We start from the raw sequence: 13,110 nt of genomic DNA, 5'->3' as shown, positions 1-13,110 counted from the left end.
CTTGAATGTATGGAGGACTATTCGAGTTAATGATAGAATGATGTTTTCCTCCACTCTAAGCAGAAGGTTTGATTAATTTGTCCTTTTCTGGTAAACACCTGAAGCTGGGGATGTTGATTGTCAAGTTATAATGGTATTTATTTTTCTTCTATAATGTTTTCATTGTGTAATAAATATTCCTTATATATATCGTTAATTTATAATTTTCTTTTAATTTTCTTCTGTCAATCGGTTTGTGCAAATGGATGTGTAATGGTTTGTATCCAGAGTACATTTGCTTGAATAATATGAGATCGCCCAGAATTCCGTGAACGGAAAGCAGGAATGTACACAGTTCAGATAGACAAAGCTGCCTTTCTGACACGTCCTCTGGCAGCTGCTTTGGGTAACAAGCTTTCAACAAGCCAATAGACTCATCTTGTATCTGTAGGGTAGGAAACCTGGCAGTTACCAGTGGTAAGAAGAATAACCATTAAAGCCCTTTGCGTTGCACACCAGGCGATCCATGGCATTCAACAAGCCTTCTTACCATCCATACTACCAAAGGAAAAATCTTAGCTCATTCCTGTCAATTGACTCTGAACCAAAATCTCACTAGGGTGGGAGCTCCTTCTCATTATAAATGTGCAGGATCCAACTAAACTACGTGCTACACCCAGACGAATGGCTTCCTTGTGATACAATCCTTGCAACTACCAGGCTGTGCACTTATGCTTAGAACCACCAGCCTAAGCTGAGCATCCATGCTTACAACCAAATATGTAAGCCATGTAGCTATTCTCACAATAACAAGCATAAGCTCTGCTTAGCCACATGTCCATTCTTACAATCACAAGCCGCCCTCCACACTGTGATATTGTATTTTATTGTATTGCAGCATTTATATAGTGCTTACTACCCCTCTGGGGGCGCTGAAGTGCTTGCCTCCATAAGTAGCATCATACATCAGGCACGATGTATGGTTGGAAGTGTGATATTTTTGTTATAATCCTATGCGGTAAGCGTTTCCATCTTGCGCATGATGACCACCAAGGTGCAGTTATCCTGTTTTGAGAGCAGCATGTAGCAGTGTTGAGTCTGGAGACACTCTCCGCTCCTCACCCGTGATAACAAAACTGAACACTGATAGATGTCACTTATACCAACAGCTTTGCTTATTTCAAACCCAGTCATAAATTAAGCTGGCGACCCACCCACCTGGTCAGCGGTGCTGTACGCAAATCAATAAACAAATTCATTCCGACGCAGGCAAATTGATGCCCACGTCTCACGAGGGTGACCGCGTACCCGGGTATGGGACTGTGCTCACTCACCTTGGACTATTGTTGACACGAGGGCAGATAGATGGGGCAAGGGTCGGGACTGAGGATCAATTATTCCATATAGGCCCCGGGTACGCACAGATGAAAAAGAGGGTCAGGGCTGAGAGCACTGACAGGGTCATTCAGCAGAGGTAAAATGCGCACGTTTGCATTGTGCCAACTCCTGCTGGGTAGGAGTATCTCCCTCGGAGAGCCACTGCAAAGTGACAGAGTGAGATGGGCCTCAGTTAGAGTTGAATTCGACTGAACTTTGCATACTGGAATCTCAAGGCAAATACTTGCAATGGGAAAATTGAAACAGCTCCCTGAATGCTAAGTGAAGCTGGCGATAAGGCCAGGACTCGCTGAAAGAAACACACATGGCTTGGGGATCTTTGACAGCTACGACCTCCCTCTTTCCATACTAACCCCAAGTCTCCTCTCTGCCTTGCTCCCTCCTCCAATGTTTCCTCACTGTATGTAATCTAAAGGAGGAATGTATGACTCCATAAGCACTCCCCACAGACTTCTTTTTGCTAAAAGGACTTTCCACAAGTGAGATACCTTCATCCAGACGTGACTAGTTAACCGAAAAAGCCCTTTCCACTGTGATATTTAATCTCCTGCACAAAACGATGAAAGAGAAACCACAGGTCCCAGAATGCAACCTGCAGCTGGCTAAATAAGCAGGAATACCTGAATGCGCCGTACATGATATGGGATCACTGGGAGCTATGATGACCTCGCTCTGTAAAATCAAGGTTAGGAGTCTCTGGCTTCTAGCGAGTCCACTCACTCCTTTTTTTTTGGCCATGACCTCACTTTGTGTGAGACAAGTAATATGAGCCTGAGTGGCTCAATCATTACCTCTACCCCAACAGTCTGTATCTTCAGTGACTCCCTGGCTCCACTATCTCTCCCGCTTGTAAATCTTCGGAGCCCATTGTCCTTCACGCCTTCCCCCGCCCCTCCTGTTTAGTCGTCAGCGTTCGTCGCGTGTATCCAGACTGACCTTTGAACCTTGCCAGCCACTGAGCTTTGTAAACAGCGTGTCCCCGGGGGAGACACCCAGCCGACACCAGCTGAACACAGATCCCCCCTAGAGTTCAGACTCAGGGCTCTGACCAGGCGCAGGGCACAGCGCTCCCCGCTCCTGATTCGGGCTCGGGTCACCCCCTTCTCTGCGCCGCCGAGAGCTGCCCCCCTATCACTGGTTCCAGTCAGCGTCTCCCGGTCACCATGCTGTCCTACCTGAAGTCCTTCCTGCCGAGCCTGCCCTGGGACATCTGGAGCTGCAGCCCTCTGGACTCATTGCTGCAAGGTAAGGCATATGAGTCCTGCTGCTCTTTAGGGTGGGCACAGTATGGAGGGGTGCACAGACAAGGCGGTGCTTTCGGGGTCACAGAGTAGGCAGCCCCCCCCCCCCCCCCCCCTTAACCGCTGAATATGAAACACATCTTGGCTGCCCCGTGGAGCGCTCGGAACGTAGAGCCGTCAGTCAGCCCAGCGCCACAAGGGGACCGGTAGCCGATTGCACTATCACTTAGCTGTCAGGCCTACAAATCCCAGCATGCTCTTCTTTTAGCAGCAGTGCTTTAAATGGGCCGGTACCATCCGGTACGACGTACCTACATTTTTTTATTTTGAGAGGGAGAGTACCTACAAAAAAAACGTAGTACTTTTAATTGGAGAGTACTGGCACTTCTCAGAGCACCTCTATTTTTCCATTTCAAGCACTGGTGAGCAGCAAAACGCGAATGGATGAAACCCTTCGATTCACAAGCGGCTGGTGGACAGCTTAGACCTGGCTGGTCCTCAGTGGCATGAAGCAATGATCCCCCCCCCCCCTTGCAGAACGCGATGAGGGTACCTGCGTCTGCCATGTCTCATAGCTACTCATTGGCCATGCACTTAAAGGCTGGAAGGACTCGAAGGACTGAGAGTCCCCATCTTTTGTTGCAGGGACCTGCGTTATGTCCATGACTGTCCTCCGGATTGTACAGTGCTGCGAAGTGACAGTGCATGCTGTGCCCAGGCGCAGAAGACCGTTCTGCCTCTGGTGCACGGATTATCCAGTGTATGAAGACAGATTCCCCCCTCGGGTGCAGCGCACCACGACACATGCACTCAGATGTGTTGTTAGGCCACAGTTACAGTCAGTGGTCCCATGCTACAGTCGTTGCGTTTCAGCATACAGTACTAGCTGCTGACTGCAGGCCCTCACCCTGATGCACTTATATCTCTAATAATAGATCCCCATTCACTCCAAGCATGAACAAGAGATGTGTGCGCCACTACCAAAACATTTCCCACATAAGCCACACCCATAACCCATATCATTTCAACCAAACTCGAGCATTCATTATAACTCAGCTACCCACCTACGTGTCAGTAGGTTTTTGTCAGTACACCACTCTGTTCACTTCCAACCCCAGACACTTCCCCCGACAGGCCACGCTTCCATCCAAGCACCTGCCCCCCCCGCCGCCCCCGCCATCATATTGTAAAGTACCAACTATTATCTAATGCGCGTCAGTGCTTCGTAAGTGGTACGAAGCGCTATAGAAATGCTTTTCAAAAGTCTCTCATTTAAGCTGCATGCTCGTTGCCCTAAATAGCCAAAAAAACACTAGACTGCCTGAAAGGCGCCATGAATCTTTCGACCAGTGGACATCTACAGACAGAGACCTGGAAGTCCTCTGCACTGCATGGGGAACAGAGGGACTTCTAGACCTGACTGAAGGTAGAAAGTGGCAAAATAAAAGGCTTTTATGTTCTCCGAGGAGCAACATGGCAGAGTGAACGCTATGGGCGAGTGAGTACTCAAATGGCAACATGTAATTTTGCCTGAGGCTTCGAAATCCCTTGCCCCAGAGCCGATGACGGCAATTGAGACTGGGCATCTTAGATAAATTGGCTTTAGTTTTCCTAATGGAGGCTTGTGTGTTGGAGTTAATGTACCTTGTTAGTTTTCGCCCACCTGCGACTTCTCTAAATCCTATTTCTCGTATCATGGACGACAGATTTATGTTGAATCACCTAGCAGTACCAGGTCTGAGGGATATGGGAGAATTAATGGTTTCGGTGAGTCATGCCTCCACTCTGGCAATAGCTGCTTCGGTGCCAGAAATGTGCTTAAGGACATGGGGTGTGAATGTCGGATTTTCTCAGAGTTGGTGAGGGATATGGTCTTCCATTGAGGGGAGGGGTGTTATGATCTATTTTACGGGGCTTTTACTGAATGGCATAGGAATTCAAAATAGGTTGGCAAGATGGCTACTCCTGGCAATTGGGTATTGATCCGCGATGAGCCGGAAAGGTGTTGCTAGAGGAGTAGTGCGTGTAGGCTGGTAAGAATAGATGTACAGGTTAATTCGAGTTGGGAGCAAAGAGTGATTGGACTCATGGATCTTCCTTGCGCACCCCCCCCCCCCCCCCACTAAAAAGATTCTCAACTGAGTTTGTATATGGAAAAGATGATGAAAAGGAAAAAACGTAATTATGTGTGTGTTTTACATTGGACACAATTTAATTGCAAGTTATTCCCCATTCCAACTCCCGAAACATGCCACTGGGAGGTAAAACCATCCAAGGTGATACAGTAATATCATGAGGTAATAGTATTTTCCTGTGGTTTATTGCCCAGCTATCCTGCGTATTATGAAAGGGCCCCACGTTCCCGTTCAGTGCTGTGGCGCGCCTTTAACTGGGCGTGACAGCACAGACTGGGACAGTGCGCCCTATTACACTAAGGCCCTGATTTATACTTTTTGGTGTAAAACTGCACTAACGCAGTTTTGCACCAAAAAGTTTAGCACCGGCTTGCACCATTTCTGAGCACCAGCCGGGCACCATATTTATGGAACAGTGCAAGCCATTGCAAAGCGTAGGCTGGAGTAAAAAAAAGAAAGACGTTAGCCGGGTGGGGCTGGGGGTATGGAAGAAGGGGGTTTTGCACCAATAAATGACGTTAGACAGGTTAGAGTAAAGAGAACGCCTATTTTGCATCTCATTAACGCAAAGTAGGCTTCCACGTCCAAAAAATGACTTTAACTCCATAAATGTGGCGCTCAACGAGTCTAGCGCCAAAGTATAGATATGGAGTTAGTTTTGCACCAAATGTGCATAAAAAAATGACGCAAATTTGGCGGAAAACAAGTATAAATATGCCCTTAAATGCGCTCATCTAGGTGCAGGTATGAAGCGCATTACTGAAACCCAGACCAGCTCTCTGAAGACACCGATCTCCTGTTCACTGAGACAGCAGAACTGGCATCTGGGAAGAGCGGGTTCACTGTACAAGGATCCTGGCTTCCTCTGTGGACACTTCCAATGGGGCATTCTCAGGGGTTATACCGCCTGCGTCTCCTGTTTGTGGTATACAACCAGTGCGCCTCCTGACAGCCTCTCAGACTCCCCGCTGGTGTCTATAATATGGCGCAGGCCCAAAGGCAAAGGAGTCCCTCAATTGCATTGGGCCACTGCCCTGGATGTGCAAGAACTGTGCTCGCATGCCAATTGCGTGTATTGGACGTTAGGTAACAGAGCTCCAGGTGAACTTCACAAGATTGTATATATGGGATATGAGGAAGGTTGAGGAGGTAGGCAGTAAAAGCTTCTACAAAAGTTGCACAGAGAGATGTGTGTGGGGGCATTTCCAAATGAGCAGAAATGCTCTCAGCGTCGGCCGCCACAAATATCAAGGGGAGTGGGGGCAAATAATATATTTTTTTAAAAGACGTACCGTTCCCACTGCTGTCTCCTGCTGCCTCACTCATTGCTCTTTTCCTGTTCTGGTCTTCCAGCATTCAGCGAAGCTCCTTTGCCATTGTGGAGGAGCCGCCCCTGAAGGGTGTGTGTGGGTCAGGTTTTGCCTGACCAATGAGACTTCAGACTCTGCTGCCACAAAGGGTGGAGCAACATGGTGCATGGTTCTTGTAGATGAAAGCATTCCCTTCCACCATTTTCTAGAGTTCCTGAAAAAGGATTTGTAACCTTGGGTGACAGCTTCACGTAGTACCGGGTTGAAGTCTTCTCTGTGCCAGATCACACCTATAAAGAGGACGGCTAGGTTGTTGTGATTTATTTGCAAGAACCTCCACTGTTATAAGGCTACAAAGTAATAATCCAACTGCAGTCATGAAAGCATACTGTGTGATTTTGGTGGAGAACATCCTGTAACGCAGCGCCTCCAGTCCCTGACTGCCTTCCTCTCCTGTGAGTGTGCTCCCCCCTTCTTGCCCGTGTACCCCGAGTGCTTGTGCTTGTGCTGACTAAAAATCCCTTTTTTCTCCTTGTATCCCGTGCGTGTGCCCCCGAGTGACTGAAATTCCCTTTTCTCTCCTTGTATCCCGTGCGTGTGCCCCCGAGTGCCGTGCGCCGTCCTCCCCTCTCAGCCCCTCCTTTTTAGTAGATTTTAGTAGGCTCTTGTTCCCTTTTCGCCGTCTTGCCGATTTTTCCCACCGCTCCTACCGCGCTTTTCCAGCCGTTTTTTGCCGCTCTTTTTTTGCCGCTCTTTTTTCCCGCTTCCAGCTCCCCTGCCCGCCCACCTCCCGCCTCCCAGCTGACCCCGCCTCCCCACCTACCCCTTAAATGGCGGCCGCTGCGAGGCAGAGGTAGCGACCACTGACCCTCGGGTAGGTCGCTCCCCTGCTCACGCAGCGCCTCCAGTCCCGGACTGCCTTCCTCTCCTGTGAGTGTGCTCCCCCCTTCTTGCCCGTGTACCCCGAGTGCTTGTGCTGACTAAAAATCCCTTTTTTCTCCTTGTATCCCGTGCGTGTGCCCCCGAGTGACTGAAATTCCCTTTTCTCTCCTTGTATCCCGTGCGTGTGCCCCCGAGTGCCGTGCGCCGTCCTCCCCTCTCAGCCCCTCCTTTTTAGTAGATTTTAGTAGGCTCTTGTTCCCTTTTCGCCGTCTTGCCGCTTTTTCCCGCCGCTCCTACCGCGCTTTTCCCGCCGTTTTTTGCCGCTCTTTTTTGCCGCTCTTTTTTCCCGCTTCCAGCTCCCCTGCCCGCCCGCCTCCCAGCTGACCCCGCCTCCCCACCTACCCCTTAAATGGCGGCCGCTGCGAGGCCGTGCAGCGGACGCGCGCCGCTGGCGCGCCGAAGGCGCGCCTAAGGCAAGCCCGTCTGCGCCTGGACCGCGCCCAGCGCCCGAACCCCTGGCCCCCGCGCCCCCCGCTTGACCTATGACTCCGCCACCCTCGCCAACCTCAACCCCGGCCGCGCGCCGGGCTGCTACCGCGCCACCCCGAAACGAACCCACGGACCCTTCACCTGCAGCAACTGCCGCTTCACCTGCCTACGGACCCACACCGCCACCACCAAGAACGACGCCCCCGGAAGCAACCTCGAATGCATCCTGGTCAACACCCGCTCCGTCCACAGGCACGCCATCGAACTGTGGAACCTCATCAACTCAACGAACCCAGACATCGCCTTCCTCACCGAGACCTGGATGAATCCCTCCTCGGCACCCGACATCGCCATAGCCATCCCGACGGCTACAAAATCATCCGGAGAGACCGCTTCAACCGCACCGGAGGAGGCATCGCCATCGCACACAAAAGCTCCATCAGCATCTCGACCCACACCGACAACTCACTTCCCGACGCCGAACACCTCCACTTCGCGATCCACATCGACCCCAAGACAACCCTAAGAGGCACCCTCATGTACAGACCACCAGGACCCCGCACCAAGTTCAGCGAAGACATCGCAGACTTCGTCAACCCCCACGCACTCTCATCCACCGACTACATCCTCCTAGGAGACCTCAACTTTCACCTGGAGAACCACACCGACAACAACACCACCGCCGTTCTAGACAACCTCGCCAACCTGGGACTGAAACAACTGGTCAACACCCCCACCCACTACGCCGGACACACGCTCGACCCCATCTTCTCCTCAAGCAAACACATCACCTTCAGCCACACCACCGAACTCACATGGTCGGACCACAGCTGCGTCCACTTCAGCTTCAAGAAAACCACTGTGCATCACCACACCCGGCAACCACCAAAAAGACACTGGAACCGAATCACCACAGAACAACTCGCAGCAACGCTCTCCCTGAACCAACCCACCAGCACCAGCAACCCCAACGAGGCCGCCAACAACCTCACCAACTGGATCTCCGACTGCGCCAACCTCCTGGCCCCTCTGAAGACCCAAACCAACACCAACAACCACAAGAAAAACTCCTGGTTCACCACCGAACTCAAAAACTCCAAGAAAGAATGCCGCCTCCGCGAGAAGACATGGCGCCTCAACCCGACAAAGGAAAACCTGACAGCTCTCAAGGACAGCACCCGCCAACACCACCAACGCCTCCGCACCGCACGAAAAACAGCCTACCAGAACAGACTTGACAACAACGCCCACAACAGCAAGGAACTATTTGGCATCGTCGAAGAGCTCTCCAACCCGGACGCAGAAACCAACCCCATCCCTCCCTCACAGGACCTCTGCGACTCCCTCGCAACCTTCTTCCACCGTAAGATCGCCGACATCTACAACAGCTTCACGACCACCAACATGAACCCGCCCCCGGAAGCCGCAAACGACATCTCCACCATCCTCGCCTGGAACCCTACCACCACCGAGGAAACCACCCGCGTCATGAACTCGATCCACTCGGGATCACCCTCCGACCCCTGTTCTCACCACATTTACAACAAGGCCGACAACATCATCGCACCCCACCTCCGAGACGTCATCAACGCCTCCCTCACCACCGCTACCTTCCCTGAAAGCTGGAAACACGCAGAACTCAACGCCCTCTTAAAGAAACCTACAGCAGACCCCACCGAACTCAAAAACTTCCGGCCTATCTCCCTCCTACCGTTCCCCGCCAAAGTGATTGAGAAAATCGTCAACGCTCAACTCACCACCGCCCTGGAAACCTCCGACTCCCTCGACTCCACTCAGTTCGGATTCAGGGCCAACCACCGCACCGAAACCGCCCTCATCGCAGCCACGGACGACATCCGAGCCCTGACCGACAAGGGTGAAACCGTGGCCCTCATTCTCCTGGATCTCTCTGCAGCCTTCGACACGGTCTGCCACCGCACCCTGATAGACCGCCTCTGCAGCGCCGGCATCAGAGGCAAGGCCCTGGAATGGGTCATCTCCTTCCTCTCCGGAAGAACCCAGAGAGTCCGCCTCCCCCCCTTCAGATCCGCAGCCACGAAGATCATCTGCGGCGTACCCCAAGGATCCTCCCTCAGCCCCACCCTATTCAACGTCTACATGACCCCCCTGGCAAACATCGCACGCAAACACGGACTCGACATCATATCCTACGCCGACGACACCCAGCTCATCTTATCCCTCACCAACAACCCCACATCAGCAAGGACCAGACTGCACGACTGCATGAAGGAAGTAGCGACCTGGATGACAGACAGCCGACTGAAACTGAACACAGATAAAACGGAGGTCCTCATCCTCGGCCCTACCCCCTCCACATGGGACGACTCCTGGTGGCCCCCCGCCCTAGGCAGCACTCCCCAACCGACCAACCACGCACGCAACCTCGGCTTCATCCTGGACTCCTCCCTCTCGATGACCAGACAGGTCAACTCGGTGACCTCAGCGTGCTTCAACACCCTCCGCATGCTCCGCAAGATCTTCCGCTGGATCCCCATCGACACCAGGAAGACCGTCACCCACGCCCTCGTCACCAGCCGCCTGGACTACGGGAACACTCTGTACGCCGGCATCACCACCAAGCTGCAGAGGAAACTTCAACGGATCCAGAACGCCGCAGCACGACTCATCCTGGACATACCTCGCCACCACCACATCTCCGGACACCTGAGAAAACTCCATTGGCTCCCGGTCAACAAGAGGATCACCTTCAGACTCCTCACCCACGCACACAAAGCCCTCTACAACCTCGGACCCAAACTCATCAACTCCCGCGTCTCCTTCTACACTCCTCCGCGCACTCTGCGCTCCACCGGTCAGGCCTTGGCAGCCGTTCCCCGCATCCGCAAAACCACAGCCGGAGGAAAATCCTTCTCTTTTCTGGCAGCGAAGACCTGGAACTCCCTGCCCAGTCACCTTCGCGCCATACCCGAACACCTCCCCTTCAGAAGGCAGCTCAAGACCTGGCTCTTCGAGCACTGACCCCCTCCCCCCCAGCGCCTTGAGACCCTTATGGGTGAGTAGCGCGCTTTATAAATGTGATTGATTGATTGATTGATTGATTGATTGATAATTTAAGGATGTCCTTAGTGGTTCATAAAACCAAAAGTTAAAAGGTTGTTTTGCTGTGGAACTGTGAATTAATTGGGTTGAGGGTTAGTAACAGAAATAGAGGAACTGTAGGTGTTAAAGTGTTGGTGTGAGTGATTTGAAAAGTAGAAATAAGGAGCTGTAGGTGGACAGCACCATTAGTATAGGAGATATAGCAGTTGAGAGCAACAAAGGAAAATTTTTGTCTGCAGGATTTGCTGAACAAGGGTGGGACTAGGTGGGTGTTGGCCTCGGCTCTTTCAGAATGGTCATCCCCAAACTCTCTGCCTTCTCCCTCCTTTTTTCTGAATCTGTTGATAAAGTGCCTGTGAACTATTCTTTAAAATACAGTGAGATTGGCTTACACCCAATTAGCACATTTAATATGCTTGTAAGACCCCAGTAAAGTGGTACTACATATTCCCCGGCCTGCAGCTTTTATTGTGCCACCCACCTAAGTAGCCTTTTAAAACATCTCAGGCTTGCCATTGCAGCCTGAGTGATGTTTAAAACTGCTATTTCGACCTGGCACAATAATCCTTTTGGCAATCCTTAACCTTTCTTTTCCACACATGTAAGTCACCCACAGGCTAGGTCCTACACAACCCCAAGGGGAGGGTGCAGTGTTTTTCAAAAGTTGGATGTTTACTATTACCTTTTACATGTCCAGGTAGTGAAAAACTCTTGCATTTGTTTTTCAGTACTGCAAGGCCTACCTCTCCCATAGGATACCATTGGGTTACCCTATTACATCTAATAAGTGATAACTTGCAATTGGGAGCAAGTAGGGTTGTTGGGTTTGGTATCTAAAGAATTGTAATTTAAAACCCTCTTTAATGGTGAAGTCGTATTTTTAGTCACAGATCTTTTTGCGTCTGCAGCCTCTGTCCTGGGTCACATAACTAGGTGTATCTGGTAGTTGGTCTTTGTGTATTACTCCCAGACAGTATAATAGAATAGGCGTTAGCAGGATGGGCCATCTCTGACGTGATAAAGGGGCAGAGCTGTCACCTACCACACTTACACATGACAATGACTCTGCGCAAGCACTCTCACAAAGGGTTTGACACTAGTCTTTTGTGTCCCCAGACAAGCTGGACCCAAATGACCCACAAAATCTGGCTATATGTAAAACTGCTTTGTAGTACCAAAATAATGTAATAAGACCAATGTACAAGATCTGTGTAATTTCTTACTAAGGATCTACTCTGCACATTCCAGTAACTCATTCCAAGATGGAACCGCTTTCACATATTAGCACCAGAAGCCAAATTGCTCTTCAAACATTTGTGTGTGCTCTGAAGCCCTCCAAATTGGCTTATAGCACAGTCATGAGTTAATTACTTTCAACAGGGTTTCCATTGATATTTTTCTTCCACCACTGAAACGTCTCGATGCACAGTGAATTTGTCTTATAAATTACAATTATTGTTTTTTCTTCTTTGTAAGATTTGAATTAATCAATGCAACTAAAGTAAATATTAAATATCAGACAGTGAATTACCAATATCTGTACCCAACAGACAGGCCGATAACAGATAACTGCAATTCAACAGCGTACTCTCTATTAACAAATGAGGTTCCTGGGTCATGTTTTCCACCTAAGGGGTAAGGCTTGGACTAATAGATAACTCTGTCACCTGGACACCTCCTTTTCATGCCTTATATTTTCTTTTAAAATCACCCATTTCTACTGCGTTAGTCCTCTTTGTTCAATTGAACGATGCCAATCCCACAGCTCCTAGAATACACTGATTTGTCAATAGAAAGCCCGAGACTGGAATCAGTGTGTATTGGAGACATGGAGTCATCTGGTGACCCTAGGAAGGACCATAGTTTCAGGCCTGAAAGGCAGGGTGCTTGATGCACAGAGGGACATCCTACGGACATCCTTCTCCCACAGGCCTTCAGGCATTCACACTCACACATTCTACTCCTCCAATCATAAATAGAAAGAGCATGGTAATCCTCCTTAGGAAAGGATGGGGGATAGACAAACCAGCAGTGACTGGAAAACCTGATATCCTGACCACAGAATCCCTTGGATGACCCACTCAATACTAGTTTATAGAAAAGTGCGGGGTCCAGATGGATCTTTGCCAAGGTCTAATTGCAGTTCCTTTTCGGTTGTGACCTGTAAGTTCAAGGCAGACAGTCATTAAGTATTGACAGGAGGAGGTCAAATGGGGTAAGGGGTGTGTGGCTGTAGATTCGTTGGTGAAAATGAGGCGGTGTTCAACTTTCCACTATTTGTTCCCCCAGGTCTAGTCGCTGCCTGTGCTGTCTCAATCCTGTGTAGCTTCATGAAGGTGTACCTGCTCATCATGTGCCTCAAGTGAGTATCTATTCATTGGTCGTTTAATCATGGTCAGTAGTACCTTCTCATCATGTGCCTCATGTGAGCATCTATTCATCAAGGATCGAACCTTGAGCCTCCTTAGTACCTGCGCTTAATGTGCCTCCGGTATCTATCATAAGTATGACAATTTATCTCAGTAGCAGATGCTCATCATGTGTCTCGGTAAATATCTATTTATTAGGGGTGGAGTCATGGGTCTCAGTAGTACC

At 50.3% G+C, this 13,110-nt stretch overlaps 1 protein-coding gene across 1 annotated transcript in view; it reads left to right on the top strand.

Annotated features, from left to right (window-relative positions):
• The first annotated feature begins 2,188 nt into the window (after nucleotides 1-2,188).
• The window catches only part of TMEM82 (transmembrane protein 82), an 87,084-nt gene continuing 76,162 nt past the window's right edge, over nucleotides 2,189-13,110 (top strand). Inside the window, exons 1-2 of the mRNA XM_069240119.1 lie at nucleotides 2,189-2,622; nucleotides 12,805-12,877. Coding sequence (XP_069096220.1) covers nucleotides 2,541-2,622; nucleotides 12,805-12,877 — 155 coding nt within the window. The 5' untranslated portion in view covers nucleotides 2,189-2,540. The remainder of the gene's footprint in view (nucleotides 2,623-12,804; nucleotides 12,878-13,110) is intronic.

The sequence above is a fragment of the Pleurodeles waltl genome, chromosome 6 (assembly GCF_031143425.1).
Source record: "Pleurodeles waltl isolate 20211129_DDA chromosome 6, aPleWal1.hap1.20221129, whole genome shotgun sequence".
NCBI classification, from domain to species: Eukaryota; Metazoa; Chordata; class Amphibia; order Caudata; family Salamandridae; genus Pleurodeles; species Pleurodeles waltl.
The sequence above is the reverse complement of the archived record's forward strand: the minus strand, read 5'-3'. Positions and strand labels throughout refer to the sequence as shown.